General features: G+C 40.0%; 11 protein-coding genes across 11 annotated transcripts in view; 6 read left to right on the forward strand and 5 right to left on the reverse strand. All coding sequences in view use genetic code 12, as the record gives it.

Moving 5' to 3' along the window:
• Positions 1–467, forward strand: part of KGF57_001630 (uncharacterized protein) — a gene marked incomplete at both ends in the record, with an annotated part of 2,076 nt that extends 1,609 nt beyond the window's left edge. The window contains one exon of the mRNA XM_051750856.1: positions 17–467. Within this exon, the coding sequence (XP_051609879.1) occupies positions 17–467 (451 nt within the window). The remainder of the gene's footprint in view (positions 1–16) is intronic.
• A 619-nt stretch (positions 468–1,086) lies between these two features.
• On the forward strand, positions 1,087–2,175 carry CCW14 (Ccw14p; the record flags this gene model as incomplete). The annotated part of the gene is made up of 1 exon (XM_051750857.1): positions 1,087–2,175. The coding sequence occupies one exon, from the start codon at positions 1,087–1,089 to the stop codon at positions 2,173–2,175; it is 1,089 nt and encodes a 362-aa protein (XP_051609880.1).
• A 1,237-nt stretch (positions 2,176–3,412) lies between these two features.
• KGF57_001632 (BUD23) lies at positions 3,413–5,055 on the reverse strand (the record flags this gene model as incomplete). Its single annotated transcript, XM_051750858.1, has 2 exons — positions 3,413–3,855; positions 4,266–5,055. 2 exons carry the CDS (start codon positions 5,053–5,055, stop codon positions 3,413–3,415), a joined length of 1,233 nt encoding a protein of 410 aa, XP_051609881.1.
• Positions 5,056–5,350: 295 nt separating this feature from the next.
• Positions 5,351–6,835, reverse strand: KGF57_001633 (uncharacterized protein; the record flags this gene model as incomplete). Its single annotated transcript, XM_051750859.1, has 1 exon — positions 5,351–6,835. The coding sequence occupies one exon, from the start codon at positions 6,833–6,835 to the stop codon at positions 5,351–5,353; it is 1,485 nt and encodes a 494-aa protein (XP_051609882.1).
• Positions 6,836–9,869: 3,034 nt separating this feature from the next.
• CTF8 (Ctf8p) lies at positions 9,870–10,370 on the forward strand (the record flags this gene model as incomplete). Its single annotated transcript, XM_051750860.1, has 1 exon — positions 9,870–10,370. The coding sequence occupies one exon, from the start codon at positions 9,870–9,872 to the stop codon at positions 10,368–10,370; it is 501 nt and encodes a 166-aa protein (XP_051609883.1).
• Positions 10,371–10,477: 107 nt separating this feature from the next.
• KGF57_001635 (uncharacterized protein) lies at positions 10,478–12,457 on the reverse strand (the record flags this gene model as incomplete). Its single annotated transcript, XM_051750861.1, has 1 exon — positions 10,478–12,457. One exon carries the CDS (start codon positions 12,455–12,457, stop codon positions 10,478–10,480), a length of 1,980 nt encoding a protein of 659 aa, XP_051609884.1.
• A 752-nt stretch (positions 12,458–13,209) lies between these two features.
• Positions 13,210–13,938, forward strand: VPS22 (ESCRT-II subunit protein; the record flags this gene model as incomplete). The annotated part of the gene is made up of 1 exon (XM_051750862.1): positions 13,210–13,938. One exon carries the CDS (start codon positions 13,210–13,212, stop codon positions 13,936–13,938), a length of 729 nt encoding a protein of 242 aa, XP_051609885.1.
• Positions 13,939–13,980: 42 nt separating this feature from the next.
• KGF57_001637 (pseudouridine synthase) lies at positions 13,981–15,318 on the reverse strand (the record flags this gene model as incomplete). The annotated part of the gene is made up of 1 exon (XM_051750863.1): positions 13,981–15,318. The coding sequence occupies one exon, from the start codon at positions 15,316–15,318 to the stop codon at positions 13,981–13,983; it is 1,338 nt and encodes a 445-aa protein (XP_051609886.1).
• Positions 15,319–15,458: 140 nt separating this feature from the next.
• On the forward strand, positions 15,459–17,303 carry SPB4 (putative ATP-dependent RNA helicase; the record flags this gene model as incomplete). The annotated part of the gene is made up of 1 exon (XM_051750864.1): positions 15,459–17,303. The coding sequence occupies one exon, from the start codon at positions 15,459–15,461 to the stop codon at positions 17,301–17,303; it is 1,845 nt and encodes a 614-aa protein (XP_051609887.1).
• Positions 17,304–17,388: 85 nt separating this feature from the next.
• On the reverse strand, positions 17,389–19,002 carry KGF57_001639 (uncharacterized protein; the record flags this gene model as incomplete). The annotated part of the gene is made up of 1 exon (XM_051750865.1): positions 17,389–19,002. One exon carries the CDS (start codon positions 19,000–19,002, stop codon positions 17,389–17,391), a length of 1,614 nt encoding a protein of 537 aa, XP_051609888.1.
• Positions 19,003–20,491: 1,489 nt separating this feature from the next.
• On the forward strand, positions 20,492–23,644 carry CEF3 (translation elongation factor EF-3; the record flags this gene model as incomplete). The annotated part of the gene is made up of 1 exon (XM_051750867.1): positions 20,492–23,644. The coding sequence occupies one exon, from the start codon at positions 20,492–20,494 to the stop codon at positions 23,642–23,644; it is 3,153 nt and encodes a 1,050-aa protein (XP_051609889.1).
• Between the last annotated feature and the right edge of the window lie 296 nt (positions 23,645–23,940).

Consider the following 23,940-nt stretch of genomic DNA (forward strand, 5'->3'; position numbering starts at 1 on the left):
GCAGCGGCAGTTGTAGTTGCGCTTTGTTACTGCCACCTTTATTACCGTTACCATTTCCAACAATTTGGTCCGCATCATTTCCCACCAATGGAGCCTCGTTAGCAACACCACCTTTAGGCGCTTCGGCCACCCCCAACCCCTTTTCACCTTTGGATCCAGCAGCTAAATTACCGGCTAAATCTAGGTTATCCTTTTCAGTATCTGCTTTTGAACCAACACCTTTGACCATGTTGTTCAAGTTATGGTCACCAGCATCTAGCTTGACCTTATTGGACGAGGATGACGATGATGATGATGAGGAGTGTCGATCTGCTGGTACCACTTCGTACTCCAAGTCTGGTTTGTCTTTTAAATCTTGCGAAACACCCCACATCAAAATTGCAATTATTAGAAACATTACAATGTACCCTACGAGTTTTCTTCTTGGGTTGTTGAAGAATACTATTGGTTCTTTGAGATTGTTGTAGGGTGAGTGTTTCTTTTTTGAGGATGGTTTCATGTAATATGGTCGTGGTAAACCATTGTTATGGTGACTTCCTTGCATGTGAGATACAATGATTACTTTGGTGACTGAGATACAACGATTGCGTGTTGATGGTAGTGGTAGAGCTTCCTTAATGAGTGTCTATTCTATGGAGTCTGGCTAGTTACTTCCATGTACTTGGCAGTCTTTGTCTGTAGTAGTTTGTAGGCTATGCTTTGACTGAATGATTAGCAAAAGAATTTTCTCTCTTTTTTTTTGGCGATTTTGAACAACAACAACAACAATAGCCAACACTTTTTGTTTAGACAAAGATCTTGTACAATCACTCTCTGCAACACTAAAGTTTAACTTTAAAGAGAATAGAAAGAAATGTCTTGAAACAAGTACAGTAGTACATAAGCTATTTATGCTAGCAACGTAATAGTATCATTAAGAAGGTGTAAGTTTATGCATTACTTGTAATAGGGATATAAACCAAGTGTATAAACACCACCCACTTTGTTCACGGTGGAAGAATAAATTTTTTTTGCAACACCAAGCCACTCTTTAAGCAAAATTACCCCAAGGAAACGGGACAACATTAACAGTACACATACCCATCAATGCCATTAGCTATTACAAATATCCTGTTTTTGATTCTTGTCTTGATTCAGAATGTTTGTTCAATACCCCCAGCTTGTTTCTTGAGCTGTGCTGCCGAAGTTTCACGGACTTGTGAGCGGGGTTTATCTCAAATGACCTGTGTTTGCCTCAAAGAAGACCAGATAGTTGGTTGTTTGATCGATATATGCCCATTTGGCAACTTCAATAGTGCAAGAGATCACTTTCTTGGCACTTGTTTGGAACATGGTAAGCCAACGGTGACGAATCCTTACCCTCCACCAGCTGCATGGCCACCATCCGATTATGAAAAGAATTTACCCAAAATGCATGAGTCTGTTTATCGTCCAGAACCAACTCGGGGTCACCTAGATGGTACTATAGCCAATCCTGGGCTAGATCCAGCTGAAGGGATTGTGGATAATCACAACCCGACTGTGTCACCACCAACTCAACCAAGTTCAAGTATACAACAGACACCAAATGAAATACCAGTACACCACAGACCAGATAGGAATCCACTACAACAAAATCTGCCGTGGAGAGCCCCTCAAGCACCTGAACAACAACACCCCCGCACAGAGGGTGAGTACGATGCACCAACGAGGTCAACAGCACAACCAAAACCAGACTTTGTTGACCCATGGTTCGATGGCTATGATGAAGATTTCACCGGTTCTTATGATCCTGAAAGACCGATTGAGTGGGAAGAAATGGACGTATTAGACCCATTTGGTCGATTTGCTGTTGTTCGACGTCCAATAAATGTCCCCAAATCACTGCGAGATCCATCCAATGTTGGCAAAAGAAGGCGCGTTGTGGTGAAGCCACCAGTTGGCCAAGTTCAACACAAACAAAGTCTAGTACAAGAAAGTAGAAAACTTGTTGAAAAATCGATCATCAATGGAGGCTTGTTCCATGAAAGCTCTCTTCAAGGCCATTTGACTGCATCTGTTTCTCACAAGATTTCTCCACTGGTATCATTACACTCAACTGTCTCAACACATCAGAGTGATCGCAGTACACCTAGCGTCACCAAAATCGCACGTAAGCGGGGCAGCAAAACTAACCGCAAAACTTCCCCATTTTGAAGACATCCTAGCTTTCTTTGAATATGTTGTTGTATGTCTTTGAATCAACCTTTATATTGACTATGGTTTCCCTTGGAACACTAACCAAACCAATCTCTCTTACATGCAACTTTGTTTTGTCAAATTTATCAGTTGAAGTTTCGTAGACGTTTGATAGTAACAAATTTCCAAATGGGTCAATTACGGTCAAAATGCCCTCGAGGATCCTTGAATCAGTAACAGTGACGTGAAAATTTGCCCCTATGTATTTCTCACAAGATACAATCCTATTTCGTACATCAGTCATGGCTTAATTTCTAGTGTAGTGAACTAGTTTAATAGAATGCTCGCGGTCTTATTTATTTCCTCATTAAAAATTTTTTTTTCAACTTTTTACTCCCACTTCTTCTTCTTCTTCTTCTTCTCTAACATCAATCGCGGATTCACCCTTTGTATTAATAAAGAGTTGGCTATTCTATTTTATCGATGATTGTCGACTCTTGAAGGCTCACAAGTGAATATAAAGCGTAGATAAACCTTAAGTGGAGCACGTTTCTGGGCGCCTGATGTTGACTATTTTGTCATGGGACATTGGGAATCAGTTGTGACTACATTACTTAGACCGTAAAGAGGCAGAGAGAGAGAGAGAGAGAGAGAGAGAGAGAGAGAGAGAGAGAGAGAGAGAGAGAAAGAATGTGTGTGTGTTTGTGTGTTTGTGTTCCTGCTTGTATATATATCTGTTTGAATCTCTACTGATAAGATGTTACTCCTTCAAGTTGGAGAGTGCATTGAGACTTTAGGGATTGGAATGAGTAGCAATGGATTTTCATTCCTTATTGTTTTTTTTTTTTTGGTGAGAATTCATCCCCACTTTGCCTACTTGAGCTTCGTCAAATGGATCCAAGCCAACAGCATCATGAACTAAGTTCGATATATCAAGAGTACAAGTCATTCTTCCCGAAATGCGAATTACTACTTCGGAGTGAATCAAACCATATCGCAATAACGACGGCTGAGGGTCAACGGGTCAAAGTAACCGTTGATTTACGCGGTTGGTCTCAATTATCATCGATTACAACTCGTCATTACGAAACTTTTGAAGCAATGATGCAAGACTTGAGTCCTTCCTTTAGAAATAAATTTAGTTTTGAACTTACACATAGATTAAATAAGCTATTACAATAAAAAAAAAGAGCAGATCTAACTCTCTTCTCCTTTTCTGACTATATGTACATATACAACTTGCTTCTTCACCATTTCAACGTTTCTTCTTTTCTCCATTTTGACGCCTTACAAAAGCTTCAACATCGTCCACATCCCTTCTCGATTCCCTGATATAATAATGGGCAGCTCTAGGCATATAAGTCTTTGGCTTATAAAGCACTTCAATATTTCTAATGTTTGGATTATAAACGGGGATTCGAACTTCTGATCCGACACGATTCAACTTTGTTCTGAGCAAGATATTGGAGCCCAAGTTGCGTTGACCTCTCTTGATGGCAATTATTCTTCCAGTGACGTCGGAGCGGTCCAAATAGGTCACTTTGATAATATCGCCTGCTCGTAATCCAGTTTCGTAGTTGAGCAAGTCACGTCTCTTGCCTGTGGGGTCGTGTTTTGCAAGTAGTTGTTTGTGGATGTATGTCATTACGTTCTCGCCTTGTCTCTTTGGTGGGAGTGGTTCGTAAACGGTAGGTAATGCTAGACGAGGGGGTGGGTTGATGGTTAGTATTGGACTCTGTTGAGGGTTTGTGTGTAGTTGCACGTACGTTTTCTTAAGTAGTGGAATGCCCTAGATGGTGCAATGCGGCAGGTGCTTATACCTAGCGATCGAGATATTGATCCAAACATCGTCTCTGCGTGTGGGTGGGTGAGTGAGTGAGTGAGTGGGTAAGTGATGCAGTCTGTCGATGTTGAGCTATCTCTATGATGAATTTTTTTTCTTTTTTTTTTTTTTTTTCAGATTTTTCATCTTCAGACTCGCTGCATAGAATAGAGAGGAAAGCTTCAACTAACTGGGAGCAAACCACCCACTACTCTTGAACACAGTTTGTTTTTCCCATTACATTAACACAACTACTTACTCTCTTAAAAACGTGGTTTTCTCTTACGACCAGTGAACTTGGAATCTTCAGCGACCATACGACCTCTTTTCCTCATTGTCTCCTTCTTTCTATTGATATACTCTTTCCTCGTCTCCATCAACTTCCTCTTCTTCCTATTTAACTTCAGACTATTTTCCAGTGGTGCTTCCATTTCTGCTCCTGTCAAATTGATATTTCGTTCAGCCAATCCTGCAGTTAAAACCAAGTAATACTTCTTGTGACGTTTCAGTTCTGGATCATCTATAATCAACCCACCACCAAAACCAGCTAGTTTTGCTGCGCTCATTATACTTTCCGTTTGTGAATCGTTCATGGGATAAAACTGGGCTACAAACTTACCTCCTCGTTTCAATGATGCATACAATGTGTTGAAGAAAAACAATAGCCTCTTTTTGGGGTCAACGTTGGACGAGTCGGCATTACATAGCCATTGGATTGCCGATATGGAGATGGCTGCATCAAAAGTACCAGCCCGGAACGGCACTCCATTACCTAAATCAGCTAAAAACAAGTCCCCTTCAACATCTCGATCGAGAGCTGTTGCCAACATGCTGGGCGATATATCCATGCCTACCCAGTCATAGCCTTCTTCAGTTAATATTTCTCCTGATAAACCTGACCCACAGCCTAGATCAAGTATGAGTTGTGGCGCTTCTTTTTCCAAATTGAGAAGTTCCAATGCACGTAGCGTCATCTTGGCTTGTATGTGCTGCACACGTGTAGATGATGTGTACTTGAATGATTCTGAATCATTATAGAATATTTCTGGTGGAGCAAGCTCCTCTGGTCTTGACATTGCTTTTGTGTGTGTGTGTGTGTGTGTGTGTGTGTGTGTGTGTGTGTGTGGTGTTGTGTATAGTGGAGGTGCTTGAGAAGAGATGTGCAATTTGACCCATCTAATTTTTTATTTTTTATTTTTTTCTTGTTCTTGCGCTCCCTCACTATGGGATACAAATTGCAAGAGAATCATACTGCAAGCTATGGTGTGGGTTACTTTCAAAAAAAAAAAAAAAAGTCAATGTATTTACTTTTCTATGTATAAAGGTATATATATGTAACGAGAGAAATGAATGTGAGAAACTTGTACATGTCTAGAAATGGAACTCAGATTCCACATCCAGTTTTTCATGATGTGGATATGGTGCTTTACTCTTGTTATCTCGGTGACTAGTGGAAGAGGTGTATTTATGATTTCCAGTAAAGTCAAATCCTTCAGAATCATCATCATCGTCATCCTCAAGTGAGTTTCGTTTTGTACTTCCGAAATTAAAGTCATCCAAGTCACCATCATCAACACTTGATTCTTCCTTACCCTCTCCATATGCATTTGCCTCTTCATCACTTTCAATTTCCGATGGATACAACGACTGTTCTGCAGTAACAATCTGTCTCACTTCTTTAGGTAATCTATCAGGTCTGTAGAATCTCAAATCTACTCTTCCAACCAAGTACAATAGATTAACAAGGATTTCCAAACCACCCCAGAATACATACATCATTGCCGCTGATCCAACTGCTGAACGATCATACACGCTTCTTGCTTGGAAGCACACCACTGATCTCAACACCGAGGACAAAAAGATGATCAATGTCGTCACAGCAAGAATCATCATCGATACGTTATGAGTCAAATCACCACGCTCATTGTTCAAACCCTTGACGGTTTTATAATGATGGTGTGTAGCAGCAATAACCCTAATAGCATAACGATGATTGTGATTTCGTTTCAAAAAACTTGCAGCTGCTTCTTGTGGCTCGCCCTTTCTGACAAAATAAAATGGGTTGAATGACTTGATCCACCATGGTTGATAAGTGTACAAGTTTTCATCTTTTCGAGTTGGCTTGAAGAAATAAGCCAATCCAATCAACGACATCGAGGTCAATGAATAGAGGATAATCAATATGGAAGATGCTTGAATAACCTTAACGTATCGATGGTAATTTGGTGTTCCCAACATAAAAACTTGAAGTCCGGCAGCAGCAAAAATAGTCATGGCAATAACACCAGCAACAATGGCGTATAAACCGTACATGAAACCCCAAAACAATTTTCGTGATCCACCAACGGGGTGTCTCCAAGTGAAGATCCGCTGTGCCAAAATCAAGTTGAAACTGGTTAACAAAACATTAGGCAAGATCAAAAACACCTCAGAGGCAATACCAACTGCCGTCAAGGTGATATCCTTGGTCCATGCGGCTCGAACAGCAAACCCAATAGTACGACAAACAGCATAGAAAATGAACCCAAGACTGGGCCAAAAATAATGTCCTCTTGAACAATTGATTGCAAATACTGCCGTGTGTAGAAAGACAACTATGGCGTATAATACAGTGAACACAATCGATGGAGCAAGATCATTTGGGGTGGCGTAATTACCAAACAAGTTGTACTGACTCGATGCCGAGAAATCCACCAACACTGGTGGGATCGTTTGACCTAATAGATTTCTTGCTTGAGCCGATAAAATTTTCGATCCTGTGGCGGGATTGGGCAAGTTGTTTTGGGCATTAAGTAGTTGCATGATCCCATAAATGGGCGTGTAGACATGGATATCGATAAAATGCAAGTCCTGCATTGTTGGATAAAGAGCTTCAAGGACGGTGCAAAGTAATAAACGAGTGTGGTTTCCTTTCTCGTGGGAGTAGCGGCTGTAACGGATATGAGTATGAAATGTGGTGTGTGCTCTGTGGTATCAGGTAGGTGACAGGGTATACCAACACCGAAGATATAAACTGAAGTAAAGTAGTAGTAAATGTGTGGATCTCGTAGCTTTCAAAATTTGAGGAATGTATTAAAGTCTTTAGTATTTAAAGGAGCCATTACAAATGGTGATTTAGTAACAAAGACGTCAGAAGACAGGTACCCATCTTCTGTGAAGTTATGCACGAAATGTTTTTTAGTAGATGGATGACATATACATTGCTAAAGTCCGCTGTAAAGAGCATTCCGAGGGTACAAAAAACAAAAACATTTTCAATTAACCAAATTAAGAAATTTTAATGCGCCGTACATAAACCTAAAACTATTACTACTACAACTGCAACAACAATAGCAATGTCCACCTCTCTCTTATGGTAAAAAATATAAAAATAAATAAAAGCTGCCAGCAACAAACGAAGAGCGGATTTAATGCACATCTTTGCATTTCCATCAACACTGACCCGAACATAAAAACTGAAAGAGAGGCACACCAAAAGTCTCCAATTACCGAAATAGTTGCAAAATGCCAGTACTTGGCAATCCTCTTTGACGAAAGATCTCGGCAAAGATAAGGGAAGTTGTAATTAAAATTTTTCAATGAGATTCAGGATCGAGAGCTGAGGAGACACAGCCGCCGATGTAAGATACGATGCTGACTGACACTGAAAAGGCTAGAGATCGGGCGAGTTCCGATTTAAGCTTAACCGAAAACAGGGAGATCTCTGAACATAGTCTCGTCTCCGTTCAGTGATGTCTTTGATGGAAAATGGCTTTTCTTTCATTACAAAGGGTTTACTCGTTAATATAATTTTGACTATGCCTAATTAGGAAAGTGGTCAAAAATTACACAAAATCAAAACCTATTGTCACTGTCGATAAAAGAACAGGGTTTAAACCAACGTCTCAATTAGCGCCGAACGCTCGATGTTGAGAGCATTAAAGAGATGAAGTGAAAAACAATGCGCAGATAGTATCACTTATACAAGATGGGTGAAAGGGAAAAGCTTATCCGAAAAAAGGGACAGATAAAATAGTATTGGGGCCTCCTTTTGACGGCTAATATTGATCAGGGAACTCTTCACATCCTCTATCCTCAGTTGCCTTTAAATACACCCCCTGTAGTTCAGGATGTATGCCATGTTTTGGTATCACGGCCGCATCAGCGAAGTTGCTAACTGTGAGCATGTGATGCATGTGCTACTGATCCTTAATTCCACAACGTCGCATTCGTCACTTTTTAGTGGGTTTATGAGTCGTCATAGCCTAAAGGTAAGAGCTACAAAGTCCAGGGGAACACAATCAGCCATACTATTATCAAAAAGCCCTTTGAAATTTGTTGTCAAGATTTTCATCTGCCCCACCACGTTGCCCCACCACAGCAGCTGCAGTATTTTGTCGCCCGTTTAGTACTTTTTGTATCAAACTTTGTATACATCGGATCTATAATAATGAGAGATTTGTTCTTCTTCTTTGCTTTTTTTACTGATTAATTTCCCAAGTTATCAAACGTTTTGTTAGTCATTTTTGAGTAGCAAAGAGATGAGGATTTTTTGCTTTCATGCATCGAAGCGGATAAATCTCTGTAATTCTCCTTCAAATGCAAGGGCAAAGGCACACACAGACATATGTCTGTGTGTGTACCCCTTTCTCTTTCTGCTATTATGTAGTTGAAATGTTCTGAGTACATTGTAGGGACATCGACTATTCTGTTTTGGTCCAAAGCACTTTTATTTCCTAAATAGGGAATGTAATATGAATGTGTGAGCTACCAGCAAGAATTTGTGGCGCGCTTACAAAAATGTCATACAATAGAATTTTTCTTTTAGAACTCGGATTTAATGCACATTGAGTTAACCATTCTTCTTGACTTGAGAGAGTTTAGAGAAAGATCTGTACAGAGCGGTGCGGATATAATCCAGCCTTACTCTATTTTTTTCCGGTTTACACGAAATAAACCAATCTTATCTTGAGTTTACACCGAGGAATCTTAAAGTGAAAGTATATTGCTAGAGCTGCAGCAACAGCAAGACGTTAGATTACTTTACTTTGACGTGTAAAGAGCTTATTGCCCTACGATGTTCTGACATGACCTAAAAAGAAAACTTTATTCACTTCGCCTAATCAAAAACTGGCTGGGATAGGTGCTCACTTCTCTAGCAGTAAACTCAACACCTTCTGTGATGTTCCATGTAGCGCACCTGCACATGAGCCACTAACGGCCACTTCAACTAGAATTATTATCAATGACGCTATTAGGTGAGTTGCCGTGGAAAAATAAGCCAACAAGTACAACTTTCAAAAGCTTCAACAATATAGCACTTTGTTGAATTTCTACTCCTGAACTTGACATCTCCAAACAGCTAGAGCACTACTAGCAACGATTTCCACAAACTCTCAGCGATATCTTGCCCATTAGAGACAATAATTGTCTCAGCATCGAGGCTATTCGCAATTCATCTTTTTTTTTTTTGATCACATTTTCATAACTTTTATCCTTAGGAGCTCAGCAAGTTTTGCAATAGGAGCCACAGCTGCCATTAACACCAAAGAACATCATCTTTTGAGGTTTTGAATCACGTACAAAAGTATAACGAGCAAACGAGTAGGTTTCCAACGCGCCAAATTTTTCTTGTGAAGGTCAATATGTCCGAATCTATATGTGTAACACCGGTTTTTTTAAATCTCTGCACTTGCCATTGACAGTGCCATTCTTCAAGTTTGATAGATCTTTCGTTCTTTGCTACCACGCACCAATGAGTTCACCTGAATAAAGCTGTCCGCATGATTGATTTACTTTAAACGCGTCCTCACACAAATTATTTTCCTCTTTTTTTTTCTTTTTTTTTTTTTTTTCAACTTTATGGCTTTGTTTCTACCCCTACATCAATCTATCCATAACAGATAACCTAATGCCCACAGCTAAGATAAACTGCTCAGCAGTGCAACAACTACTATCTCAGGAAAAATGTAAGCCTAATAGCTCGTCTTCGTCAGTACCTAACCTCATCACCACACCCTATGGACTCGCGCTACTCGAAATCCAAGGAGAATTGAACCTACCTCATACCAAACCTGATATCTCATTGGATCAGTTGCTGCCACTAGATCAGGAAAAGATGAAGAATTTTGTCACTGTGGATGATGTATATGACGCGGTGAAGTTTGGGCATCTTCAATTTGATAGCAAAGATGAACTGAGGGTTACGCTATTCATTGGCAAGAGTCAACGATTGATTGGTAATGTTGTTAAGTTGGATATTCCATTGGGTGTATTGAAAGTCCCATTAAGGCAGGAGATACGAAACGAGGATGATGATGACGTCGATATGGATGCAGAGCAAGAGATTCAAATGATTGATATAGTGCGTGCAAAGATGATTTTCAAACAGCGTCCTTTACCTATAATGTAGGTGTTGATAATAAAAAGTGTATTACTTTGTATACGTCTATCTGCTAAGTAAAGTACAATATGTAAAAAAAAAAAAGTCCAGGGTCCAATGGGGTTTCCTCTTTAGAGCTAGAATTTTGAACGATGGTCCCATTGAGCATTTGCAAAGATGTCAAATCCATAATTGTCAGAATCAACAACGACGATATTCTCGTAAATACGTCTAATCTCCTCGTGACTGAAACCCAACTTCTCATTCATATAGCGAACAATGTTTCCATAAGTTTCTTGAAAAGAAGCAATGGTAGCCAACATTGCTTCGTATCGAGAGCTAACCAAATTTTTGAAGCCGTCCTCTTCAAGACTCCAATTACTTCTACCACGAGAAATCAATTTCTCAATGTCAGCAGCTGACGAGCTGCCGTCGGTGTTGCCACTGATTTTCTCTTTTAATTTTGTCACGGTCTCGATAAAACTATTTTTGAGAACCGGGTGATCGGGTCTTAACCCAATTGTAGTCAATTCATACTCCTTACCAATTGTATCCTTGTCAACACCGGCCAACAACAAAAACAACATGCCCAATACACCAGTACGGTCTTTTCCAGCAGTGCAGTGAAACAAGAATGGTTGGTTTTCACGTAAAATGAATTCGAAAATGGTTTTGAATGACCCGATTCCAAACTCCAACATATCTTCATAGACATGGACATATGTTGACCAAGAAGTCATTAAATTGGTGTATCTTATGGCAATTGCTTGCGGAGAATAATCGTCGTTGGAGTATACCGGTGCATGAATTCTCCTGACCCCGTACTTTTCCAACCCCTCAGGGTACCCATCCTTTGCCACTTCTCCATCAGAGCGTAAATCAAATACTGCTTTAATACCAAGTTTCTTGAGTTGTTGAAGACCATTCTCCGTCATACCAGCAACATTGGCACACCTAAATGCCAAGTTTGGTTTCACATAATAGGTTGCATTTGATGTTGCCTTGTGCAACTTGAAAGTCGGATTGAGAACTCGCCAGCCTCCAATATCTCTAAAATTGCTCACCCCTTCAACATGCTTCCAACGCGGAACTTTACCCACCACTTTGGTAGCTTGCAAAAACCTATCCAACTCTTCTTCTGGAGAAAGGTATTCAACAATGTAATCAACAGCAAGGTAATTGAAGTTAACTCTATCACCTTTTAATGGCAAATTATAGGGATTCACGTCATCAAAATGGTCATCGGGTTGAATTTTGTGGTGGCCATAGAAATTGTGATCAGCATCAGGTATCAACTTCAACACGTGTGATTTGGGTCCTCGATTCAAAACATTGGCAAAATTTGCTGAGTCATACCTTGGAATGATTTGATCTTCAAGCCCATAAATACTCAAAACACTGAAATCGCGTGACAACTCACTCAAGCTGGAAAAATCGGGTTTTGATAACGTGATAATCTCTCTCGCGGATAAATCAATGGGGACGTATTTACCGTATCTGAAATTAAGTACTCCTGGCATGTAATCAAGACCTCCAAAATCGCTGTATCTTTCCAACACAGTGGCCGACGTATATCTGGCAGCACAATTGACCAAATTAGGCACAACGATGGCGCTGGGGTCATTTTTCTTCAACAATTCATCTTGTTTCAAAGCCCAGAGGAACATGGCAACACCACCTCTCGAATGCGAGATTATTGAACTCAATGTTAGATCAATACCTACCCCATTCAACTTCCCATCTCGAAGAAATTCAGCAGCAGCTTGGATATCTTCACAATCTTGCGTCAAAGTTCTTCCTTCCAATTTGTCTTCATTGTCAGCTGAGTCACCACATCCTCTAAAATCAATTCTCAAGCTGAAAATGCCCAAGTCATTTGCTAATCGATGGGCTAAATGCTTTTGGTAACAGTAGTTTCTGTGTCCACCTTGTCCATGAAGAATGAGCGCGGCTTTATGTGTAGCTGGAGCCAAGTCTTGTTCGAATGGGTTATCTGAATCCAAAGCATGGGGAATGGCAAGTGTACCAGAGACACCTTTGCCAAACTTGACCTCTACTTCACGTGGTGGAGGTGGAGAGTACTTCTTATCGACAGGTTTGCGTGTTTCTGTTGTCATGAGTTGATGAGTTTAGTAAATGGGGGAGGATTTCGCTTTGCGTGGCGTCTGCAAAAAATGGAAAAGGAACAGCAGTAGTTGGAATAAAGTTTGAGAAAAGATTCTGTTGGTTTGTGGGTTGAAAATTTATCGATTAATTCCGCTTGTGAATTTTTTAGCAGTTTTATTTTTCATGGGAAGCGGAGACTAGACTAAAACAGACAGAGAGGGACCCACAACAGCCACACAATAATGACAAAGAGGTACCGTTAACGGACGAATGAGAGGAAATGTAATAGCCAGGGGTGTATTTTATACATGGTACATTAGTACAAGGCGAACTTAGTTGTAAAGAGAAGGGAAAGGCTGTTGACTCTCACTATGTGCGTGTGTGTGTGTGTGTGTGGGGGGAGGACCTCGTGCCCCAACACAGTCCCAAAGATTAGCCGCCAAATTTTTTTTTTTTTTTTTTTTTCTGGATCGAAATCCCCTCTACTAATCTTCCACCACTAGTAACACTCATATACTACAGTTTAGCAACTGTATGAGTACAATTTGGCCAAGGCATGCTTATAAACCACTCTGGCTTGAACTCTGACCTGTAGATAAAATCATGCAATTGTAGCCACTTAGTGCTCAGGGAATGTGGAGTATATTTAACTCCGGTGAGTAACCGCCGGAGCTAAAAAAAAAAAAAGAGAAAAAAAAAAAAAAAGATGAAATCATCCGAACTTCTATCAATGTAATGTGCTTTCTTGTCTCTATTTCGCAAGATGGATCCACTTTCAGATAGAGATGCATACCAAGAACTAGGAAAACGCTTGAACCAACAACACTCTGAGCAACTTGCCACTCAGTTACAAGTTTTCCGATCGGCATTGGTAAACTTTGTCAATGATCATGGAAATGAAATCAAGAGCAATGCTGAGTTTCGTTCTAAATTCAATCAGATTTCACAGCTGATAGGCATGGATCCGTTGGATCTACTCATATACGCCAATTCCAAGAATATTACCAGCAAAGGTGGCAACAATAAACGTGACACAAACAACTTTACCACTGGACTAGCGGTTAAAATTGTTGAAATATGCCAAGAGACTCGGGACTTGAATGGAGGATTGATACCAATACGAGAGCTACAATCAATCTTGACTGATAACACATCAGATTTGAAAATTGAAGTTTCTGCAAAATCCATAGAACAAGCTATAACCATACTAAATTCAATGGGTAAGAATTATGAATTGCTTGTCATAAACAATGAATCGTGGCTAAAGTTTTCGTCAATTGAAAATTTATCAAGTGACCAACTAAAGATTTACGAGTTGTGCAGCTTCACCGGTGGGTATGCAACCATGGGACTCATTAGAGATAATTATGGCTGGGATAAAATAAGAACCCATAGTGTCATTGATGAAATGATCATGAACGGGATATTATGGGTTGATGAACAGGGTGAAGATGAATGGCAGTACTGGGAGCCCTCTTGGATATCTCATTAAAGAGTGAACAAAGGCGTTTATTACTACTCCTACATGTCTATTCTATTCGTTGGTGGATCTTTTAAATTCCTTTTTTGCCATCCACCGGGCATTGATGATCTCATAACTGTCAGTTCGTTCTCGGTTGGCTAATGGAGTATATTTGGCAAAAGCGCGACCTACCCCATCACCAAGAGGCACCGTGTTTGTTGGTGCTGCAGTTGCTTGAGGCTGGTCTTTGAATACAAGATCTTCCATAACACTCAGCATTTTGGTTTTGATACTCAAATCATAGCACATACCCTTGAAACCATTCATGATCCGATTAAACTTGTGCGCATTGTCGAATTGTTTCCATTCCATAGGTGGAAATTCACAATCATACAACACAAGTGGTATATCATTTGCCATCTCATATTGTGGTTTGGTGGGGTATTTGGTGATATCCATCAAGTCGGTCACAATCTCGGGTTTTTCTAAGCGCTGCGCCACTAGGAACAATACGGCAACCATGCATCGTACTTGATGCCAAAGAAATGCAGTGCCAATCAAATCAAAGCAGTACAAGTCATTCTCCAAGTGAATGATTTTCGAGCTGTATATAAAACGCTCGAAATTGGTTATTTGTTTTGATCCGTCCAATTTACAAAAGTTGCGGAAATCGTGCTGCCCTTGGTATAGTTCAGCTGCTTTGTTCATGGCGTCAATATCCAAATTAGATGATTTAAACAAGTACCGATAATGACGATTCTTGCAGCTGAATCTGGCATCAAAATCTGGTGGAGGATGTAGGCATATAGAGTGTACCTTGATGTCAGCTGGTAAATTGGCGTTTATAATTGTCAAATAATCAATTTCTTTGTCATCATTCGATGAATCTTGTTGTTCTTCTGGTGTCATATTTGATCGAAGTTTGATGGAAATCACTTGATTCATTGCGCTTACTCCCTTATCGGTTCTTCCACACCTCGAGAAATCAACTTGGTCTATAGGTTCGGGAATGAGTTTGATCTTGGATAAAGTTTTCAAAATCGTTTCTTCCACTGTGGGTAATGGAGTTGGTTCAAATTGGTACGCGAGTCCATTATAATTCCAGCCTAGATAAGCAAATCGTAACGCAACAAAACGTAAATTGTGCTTACTCCAATCAAATTGCTTTTGCTTCTTCAGTTTATGCTTTGTCTCTGGTGTGGACACAGATGTAGTTGATGTTGTTGGGCTTGTCTTGTGTTCCAATTCGGATATCTTTGCAATCAAATCTTCCTTTGACCATGATGAGTAGTCGACAGGTGGCGGAGCTGGCAAGGCCACTGTAGCAGGAGTAGAGGCAGCAGTATTAGTATTCTTGGACATTCTATAAGACCTTTTCATGAACCATCGTATATGAATACTTCTAAACATAAAAACAAAAGGTACTTTCAGGGTAATGTTTTCAGAGCGCTATTTTCTTTTTATTTGTTTTTTTCTTTTTCAGTCAATACTCATCTCATCACAACTCTTTTCTCCCCCTTCCCCCCTCCCCCCCACCTTCTAAAACGACTATGAAATCTCAAGCTGGATCCCTTGCGTGGGATAACTTGAGATGCGAACTATACCCATGGCTCAAGGATGCTCTACTATCGTTGGGATACCCAACAATGACACCCGTCCAAGCATCCACCATACCCTTACTTTGTGGAAATAAAGATGTCATAGTTGAAGCCGTGACGGGATCAGGCAAGACACTAGCGTTTGCTATACCGGTGTTGGAAAAGGTGTCCAAGAGATTATACACCCCCGATGAAGATGGCAAAGTGGAGTCCTTAAAGCGCAATCATATCTTGAGCATTGTCATCTCTCCAACTAGAGAATTAGCCAAACAAACCCAAATGGTGTTTGATCATGTGTTGGAGTACTTGCCCGAGGAGTTGAGCCCACGGATAAAGACCCAGCTATTGGTTGGGTCACTTGGTAACGTGCGCGAAGATCTTGAGAAATATCAGGACAATCAACCACAGATTCTCATTGCGACACCAGGTCGATTATTGGATTTTTTGACCACTTCACCCATTGTCAAGACGTCAAGTTTGGAAATTGTCATCTTGGATGAGGCGGATAAGTTGTTGGATTTTTCATTTGAAATGGATGTGGTCAATATTTTGAAGAAATTGCCCAAACAACGACGAACGGGATTATTTTCAGCAACGATTTCATCAGCTGGTGATACTATATTCAAAACAGGAATGAACAATCCAGTCAAGGTGCAAGTCAAAACAAAGAATTTTCTTGGCGAACAGCAAAATGCACCAACATCATTGCAATTATCGTACATGTTACTACAACCAGAGCGCAAGATCACTACATTATTGACAATTCTACGAGACTACGATTTCAAAAAAGTTATTGTATATTTTCCTACATGCACGTCAGTCAAACATTTCTACCAGATTTTCACTAAATTGGTGGATGAAAATTTCCATTTACAGTTTTTCTCATTGCATGGACAGTTGAATACTAAGGCCAGATTGAATACATTGGAGAAATTCATCGATGGTAATGACCCCAATTTCAAATACGTTTTGATGACTACAGATGTTGCTGCTCGAGGAATAGATGTCCCTGAAGTTGATTTAGTGGTACAGTTAGACCCACCCACCGACCCCAGTGTGTTCTTACATCGATGTGGGCGTACAGGAAGAGCTAACAGAGCAGGAAGAGCAATTGTCATGTTGAATGATGGTACTCAGGAAGAAGATTACATTGGTTTTATGGAGGTCAAGAATGTATTTATGACCCAAATGGATCCTCTTAAGACGACAGATCACAACTCGTTTCAAAAACAGCTTCGCAAGTATATGCTTGCTGATCGAGCACGCCATGAATTAGCCGTCAAGTCATACGTTGGATTCATTCGGTATTATTCCAAGCATATTGCCAGTCTGATTTTTCGTTTAGCTACACTTGACTATTTGGCGGTTGCCAAAATGTATGGACTATTGAGATTGCCCAAGATGCCAGAGACGAAATATATCGACAACTCACTTATGCCCCAAGATGGTTGGCTTGGTGAACCTATTGATATGGACACTTATGCATATGCAGACAAGTTACAGGAGAAATCGAGGGTGGATAATTTGCAACGCGATAAGGAGTTGAAGATTGCCAATGCCAAGAAGCGTAAAGAGTTGAAAATTAAAAATGAAGCATGGTCAAGCAAGACTGATCACAAAGAGACCAAGCAGGAGAGAAAGGCGAAAATGAAGCGGAAACGTGAAGCGATTGAGAAGCAGTTGATGGAGAATGATGATGAAGAAGTGCAACAAACGCAACAAGATTGGAAAGATTTGATTAGGCAATCAAAAAAGGCAAAGAATCAAACTATGCAAGGCTCATTTGATGATTTATAGAGAGGATTAGAGATTAGAAACAACAAAGTCTCTGCATCATACTCATATTCGCATTTTTTCTTCTTCTTCTTCTTCTTCTTTCTATTTACTGAATTTTGAATCGTTCACTACTAGATTTTATCCCATCGAATATGAACAAATTGTCCAAGGGAATGTATTGCGCAGTTGTCAATTTCAAAATTTCTTGGCTGGCAACTCCTCCCATGATACTACTCAAGTTAGGATAATTGGTTGAATTGTGCAACAAAATTTCCTTAAAGATTTCCAAAGTAGACGACTGCACTTGATGAGGTGGTGGTGGTGTATTTATAGATGTAGCTGAGTTTGAATGCAATATAGTGGATCGATATACGGAAAGGAACTCGTCAAGGTCGTCAATCGTTGGTGATACTTTGTGTTGCTCAATATATGCATTGTAGGTTAGAATTCCCACGTAGATGGAAATCATATTCGATTCTGCAGTGGGGGTAGTGTTTGACTCTAGTAATTCACTTGATGGACCAAGGAGTGTCAAAAGAGATTCATTGAGCAAATGCTTCGACCCAGAAGTAACGAATAACAACAGAGCGTTTTTGCAAAATGTTGCTATCGACTCGGAAGTCACAGTCTCTTGGTCTCTACCGATTCGATTTAGTATGTTGTGGACTTGATCTGTGAAAAGGTATTGGTCCTTTAAAGCTTTTTCACGATAAAGACGTGATAAATTAGTATAGTTTTTGGTATCCGATGCCATATCAGGTAGTTTACCTGGCAAGGGAAGAATATTGCTGTTCAACTGCAAAAACTCTTTTAATGCAGCGATGTAGATCCAAAATAGTGGTGTTTTTCCATCAAAAGTTTTCGAGTCAATTGAGTCAACCAAAGTTTGTATACTGGAGGGTACTTCAGTTTTTTGAAAAGCTCGATGGCACGATTGCAAAGCTTCAATGAAGTTTGTTTCTATATTGATGTTTCTTGACATTGACTCAACAAGAGCCTTGAATGATTTCTTTTCATGATAACTTGATGGCAGGTTTCCCTCATGCTCAAGTTTCCAAAATTGCAACGCCTTGATGAAGATGACAATATAAGGGACGTGAGCATGTTCTTGATCATCCAATTCATCCAAATTGAAAGAATCGGCAAATTGCTGCAACTCTGACCATGGTTGGTCAATTCTCAAGTCAAACAACTTTGACGGGTCGTGAGTTTCTATTACCGTTGTTTCATTAGCTATTAGGTTTAATGATCCGTAAAATCCCACAGTGTTAACGACAAGTAACGGAATGTGTTTATCCCAAAGTATGTCAATCAATTCATGCAACCTGGGAGTATAGTTGCTAACAATAACACAATGGAACTGATCCCAAAAGCTGTTTTCTTTATCGTTTGCCAAGACTTGTTCAAGTGACTTTTCAATGGCGAAACCTTGGACATCGGTATTCAATTCATTCAAGTTTGTCTTGACACAGTGGGCCAATTTCTTACCGAGATCTTTCAACTTGAGAAAGAAATTCGATGATAAATCTTCCTGTGTTACTTCTTTGTCATCAATAATGGTGTATTTACCTATCCCTGGTAAGATCAAATTCTTCAACACTTCACATCCGGTGGCACTAACATTGATTAGTGCAATATGGCTCCTTTCCAAGTTCAGTTGTCCTGAAGTGGCCCATAAACGCAATTGCCTATCATATTGTGTTTCTTTGTCAACCGTCATTTGTGTAGACATATCCTGTTGTGTTGAGGTAACAGAGGGATTAAGTGTTTGTAATTCTCGAGGGAAGTTTATTTTGTGAGTTTACGCGTTTGTTTCACCCCTATCACACGACTCAACTTTTTGCTGAATCAAGAAGAAGCGTCGAGTTTGGCAAATGTGAACGACTGGGACTATCTGATGCAGTTTGCACCCGTGTGGTGGTTGGGGTTCGAATGGAGTGTTTTTTTTTTTTAAGAAAAAATTAGACGACGGGAAGAAAAAAAGAATACTGGCGCTAAAACGGCAATAACAGTTTTTTTTTTAGTAAATATCAAGTCAAGAAGACTCAAGATAAGTCCAGACAGTTCATTTTTATAAGTAGAAATGCAACATAACCCTTTTTTTGTTTCTTTTTTTTTTTTTTTTTGGAGTGGGAAAAACATTTAGAAGACTTAGAAGAAATTAGTGTAAGCGTACAGCGTATGGCACTTGTGAAGAGAAATAGACTTTCAAACTATGCTGTAAACTGGGGTCTATCAATTATCTGAAACTGTAAAACTTTACATCAAAATAACGAATTATTCCTGAGGACTCCATGTAATATGGTATCAAAATTGTGTCGTATTTGGATTCAAGGTAGTGACTCCAGTGAGCTGCAAAAGCCAAGCTAGCAAAGCCACTACTACATAGGAAGTCTTGTTGGCTATCGTTAGTCTCTTTATACATCATACTTCTTTCAAAATGCACGTCTTGCTAATTTGGGGGGGAACAATAGGCGTCAATGCTTTGAGTGGGGTTACAAAATCCTCCAACTAAAAAACATTCTGAAGAGCTGCACGTGACTACATTTCAGCAAGGCGTGTACCAATGCCGAGAGCAGACTGTACTGCATATAGCCATTGCACAGAAAAATGATTCTCAGCACGTGCGCAAGGAAGAAAAGAAGAAGTGATATGGAAAACGTGTTCAATCTGCCTATAGCACATACAACGGAGCCAGTACTTTTCCTTCAGGATTGTAATAGACAAATCGTTAATCAAACTAGCTGCCGGTAGCTCCGTTTGGTTTAACGTAGACCGTAACTTGCTATCATTACAGTAGAGTAAAATCACAAAAACAATCCTTCTGCTTCTCTTGCCTCCATAACCATTACTATAGACTTTGACTACTATGGTTTGCAACAAAACGTATGAAACTGCTTTGTGCCAAACCACTTAAGATGCTTGTAATTCTACAATTGATCAAATTAATAATAGATAGTAAAGAATTTTTTAATTATTAAATTTCCATAATTTTTTTTTTTCTTTTTTTTTTTTTTTTTTTGTTTTGTAAACGATGACTTTAAGTTTAGCTTAAACGCCTAATCCAATCCATCTCTTTCTCCTCTATAAAGAAAAAAAAAAAAATTTTCACTTTCATTTAAAATCCCTTTCTTTTCCTTTCCTTTTTTTTTTCTTGATTTTTTGATTTTTTTCCCAGTATACCCTAACCAGAGGATCATCATCAAATCATGTCTGCTTCTAAGGAATCAAAATACTCCACAGAAGTACTTTCTGAGTTGTTGAAAAACTTGCAAGTTGCCGACGACAAGGATGCGGCTGCTAACAACATTGCCACTTTTTTGAACTCTTCAATTGTTGAACACGATGTTCCAGCTGAATTTTTCAGTGATTTGAAGAAGGAAATCAAATCAAAGGATGCTAAGGTTGCCGTTGCTGCTTTGGATGCTTACAAGCACATTGCATCCCCAAACAACTTGACTCCATCTGTTGAGCCATATGTTGTTGAATTGGTTGGTGAAGTTGCTACCAGAGCTGGTGACAAGAGCAAGGATGTCCAAACTGCTGCTTCTGCTGCATTGTTGGCCATTGCTGGTGCCATCACCCCAACTGCAGTCAAAGCCATTTTGCCAAAATTGGTTGACAACTTGCAAGCCACCAACAAGTGGACTGAAAAAGTTGCCATCTTGGCTGCTGTTTCTCAATTGGTTGACACTGCCAAAGCTCAAGTTGCATTGAGAATGCCTGAATTGATTCCAGTCTTGTCCGAAACTATGTGGGATACCAAGAAGGATGTCAAGGAAGCTGCCACTGCTACCATGACCAAATGTACCGAAACCATTGACAATAAGGATATCGAAAAGTTTATTCCTAAATTGATTGAATGTATTGCCAAGCCAACAGAAGTTCCAGAAACCGTTCACTTGTTGGGTGCCACTACTTTTGTTTCCGAAGTTACCACTGCTACTTTGTCCATCATGGCTCCATTGTTGTCCAGAGGTTTGGCTGAAAGAGACACTGCCATCAAGCGTAAAGCAGCTGTTATTGTTGATAACATGTGTAAGTTGGTTGACGATCCACAAGTTGTTGCTCCATTCTTGGACAAATTGTTGCCAGCTTTGAAGTCCAACTTTGCTAACATGGCTGATCCAGAAGCCAGAGATGTTACCAACAGAGCCCTCAACACTTTGAGAAGAGTTGGTGCCGTTGGTGAAGGTGACAAGTTGCCAGAAATCTCCACTGCTGGTGACGTTGAAGTCACTTTGGGTGAATTTGACAAGTTGGTTGCTGACAAGAAGATTGCCAACAGATTTGACGTTGCCAAAAACTATATTGCTGCTATTGCCGGTGATTTGGTAGATGAAAGAGAAATCCAACCAGAAGCTTGGTTGCAAAACGTTTTGCCATTTGCTACTATCTTTTTGCACGAAAAGGAAGCCAAGGAAATCATTGAGGAATACAGAAAGAGAGCTATTGACAACATCCCACAACCACCATCATTCGAAGATGAAGAAGACGAAGGTGAAGACTTGTGTAACTGTGAGTTCTCATTGGCTTATGGTGCTAAGATCTTGTTGAACAAGACCCAATTCAGATTAAAGAGAAACAGAAGATATGGTTTGTGTGGTCCAAACGGTGCTGGTAAATCCACCTTGATGAGAGCTATTGCCAACGGTCAAGTTGAAGGTTTCCCAAGTCAAGATGAATGTAAGACTGTTTACGTTGAACACGATATTGATGGTACCCACGCCGAAACCACTGTTTCCCAATTCGTTATCGAAGACGGTGAAGTTGGTTTGACTGAACAAGTTGTTGAAGACAAGTTGAGAGAATTCGGTTTCTCTGATGAAATGATCAAGATGCCAATCCAATCATTGTCTGGTGGTTGGAAGATGAAGTTGGCTTTGGCTAGAGCCGTCTTGAAGAATGCCGATATCTTGTTGTTGGATGAACCAACTAACCATTTGGATACCGTTAACGTTGCTTGGTTGGTTAACTACTTGCAAACATGTGGTATCACCTCTATTATTGTTTCCCACGATTCTGGATTCTTGGACAAGATCTGTCAATACATTATCCACTACGAAGGTTTCAAATTGAGAAAATACAAGGGTAACTTGTCAGAATTCGTTAAGAAGTGTCCATCAGCTCAATCATACTATGAATTGGGAGCTTCTGATTTGGAATTCAAATTCCCAGAACCAGGTTTCTTGGAAGGTGTCAAGACCAAACAAAAGGCTATTGTCAAGGTTTCCAACATGACTTTCCAATACCCAGGTACTTCCAAGCCACAAATTAGAGACATCAACTTCCAATGTTCATTGTCATCGAGAATTGCCGTCATTGGTCCAAATGGTGCTGGTAAATCAACTTTGATCAATGTCTTGACTGGTGAATTGTTGCCAACCGAGGGTGAAGTTTACGTACACGAAAACTGTCGTATCGCATACATTAAGCAACACGCTTTTGCTCATATTGATAACCACTTGGACAAGACTCCATCTGAATATATCCAATGGAGATTCCAAACTGGTGAAGATAGAGAAACCATGGACAGAGCTTCAAGACAAATCAACGAAGAAGATGAACAAAACATGAACAAGATTTTCAAGATTGAAGGTACTCCAAGAAGAGTTGTTGGTATCCACTCAAGAAGAAAGTTTAAGAACTCTTATGAGTATGAAGTTTCATGGTCATTGGGTGAAAACGTTGGTATGAAGAATGAAAGATGGGTTCCAATGATGTCTGTTGACAACACTTGGTTGCCAAGAGGTGAATTGATGGAAACCCACGCCAAGTTGGTTGCTGAAGTTGATATGAAGGAAGCTTTGGCTTCTGGTCAATTCAGACCATTGACCAGAAAGGAAATCGAAGAGCACTGTGCCATGTTGGGATTGGATGCTGAATTGGTTACCCACTCTAGAATCAGAGGTTTGTCTGGTGGTCAAAAGGTTAAGTTGGTCTTGGCTGCTTGTACTTGGCAAAGACCCCACTTGATTGTTTTGGATGAACCAACCAACTATTTGGATAGAGACTCTTTGGGAGCTTTGTCCAAGGCTTTGAAGGCTTTCGAAGGTGGTATTGTTATCATCACCCACTCTGCTGAATTCACCAAGGATTTGACTGAAGAAGTCTGGGCCGTTTTGGATGGTAGAATGACCCCATCTGGTCACAACTGGGTCCAAGGTCAAGGTTCAGGTCCAAGAATTGAGAAGAAGGAAGATGAAGAAGATAAATTCGATGCTATGGGTAACAAGATTGCTGCAGCTAAGAAGAAGACTAAGTTGAGTTCTGCCGAATTGCGTAAGAAGAAGAAGGAAAGAATGAAGAAGAAGAAGGAATTGGGTGATGCTTATGTCTCTGAAGATGATGAAGATTTCTAAATGAGATGACAGCTTGCATTGCGTAGTCGAGAGTGAAGAGGACTTAGTATATAGTGGCTAGATATATTTAATTTTGTTTCTGGAACAGTTTAGTAAAAGAAAGAATTTGATAGATTAAAGGATGGGAGATATGTAGTGATAGGGAGTGGGGCAAGGAGTGAGTGTGTGAGTGTGTGTGGGTGTGTGTGGGTACATTGGAGTGTAGAATGCAGAATGTTGATCTGTATGAGATCGTCTTTTAACAAAGAAAATTTCGTAGACAAGTTTGGTGGTTGCAAGAAAGAAGTGCATGTGGC

The sequence above is a fragment of the Candida theae genome, assembly GCF_024610275.1.
Source record: "Candida theae strain CBS 12239 chromosome Unknown scaffold40, whole genome shotgun sequence".
In the NCBI taxonomy this organism is placed as follows: domain Eukaryota; kingdom Fungi; phylum Ascomycota; class Pichiomycetes; order Serinales; family Debaryomycetaceae; genus Lodderomyces; species Lodderomyces theae.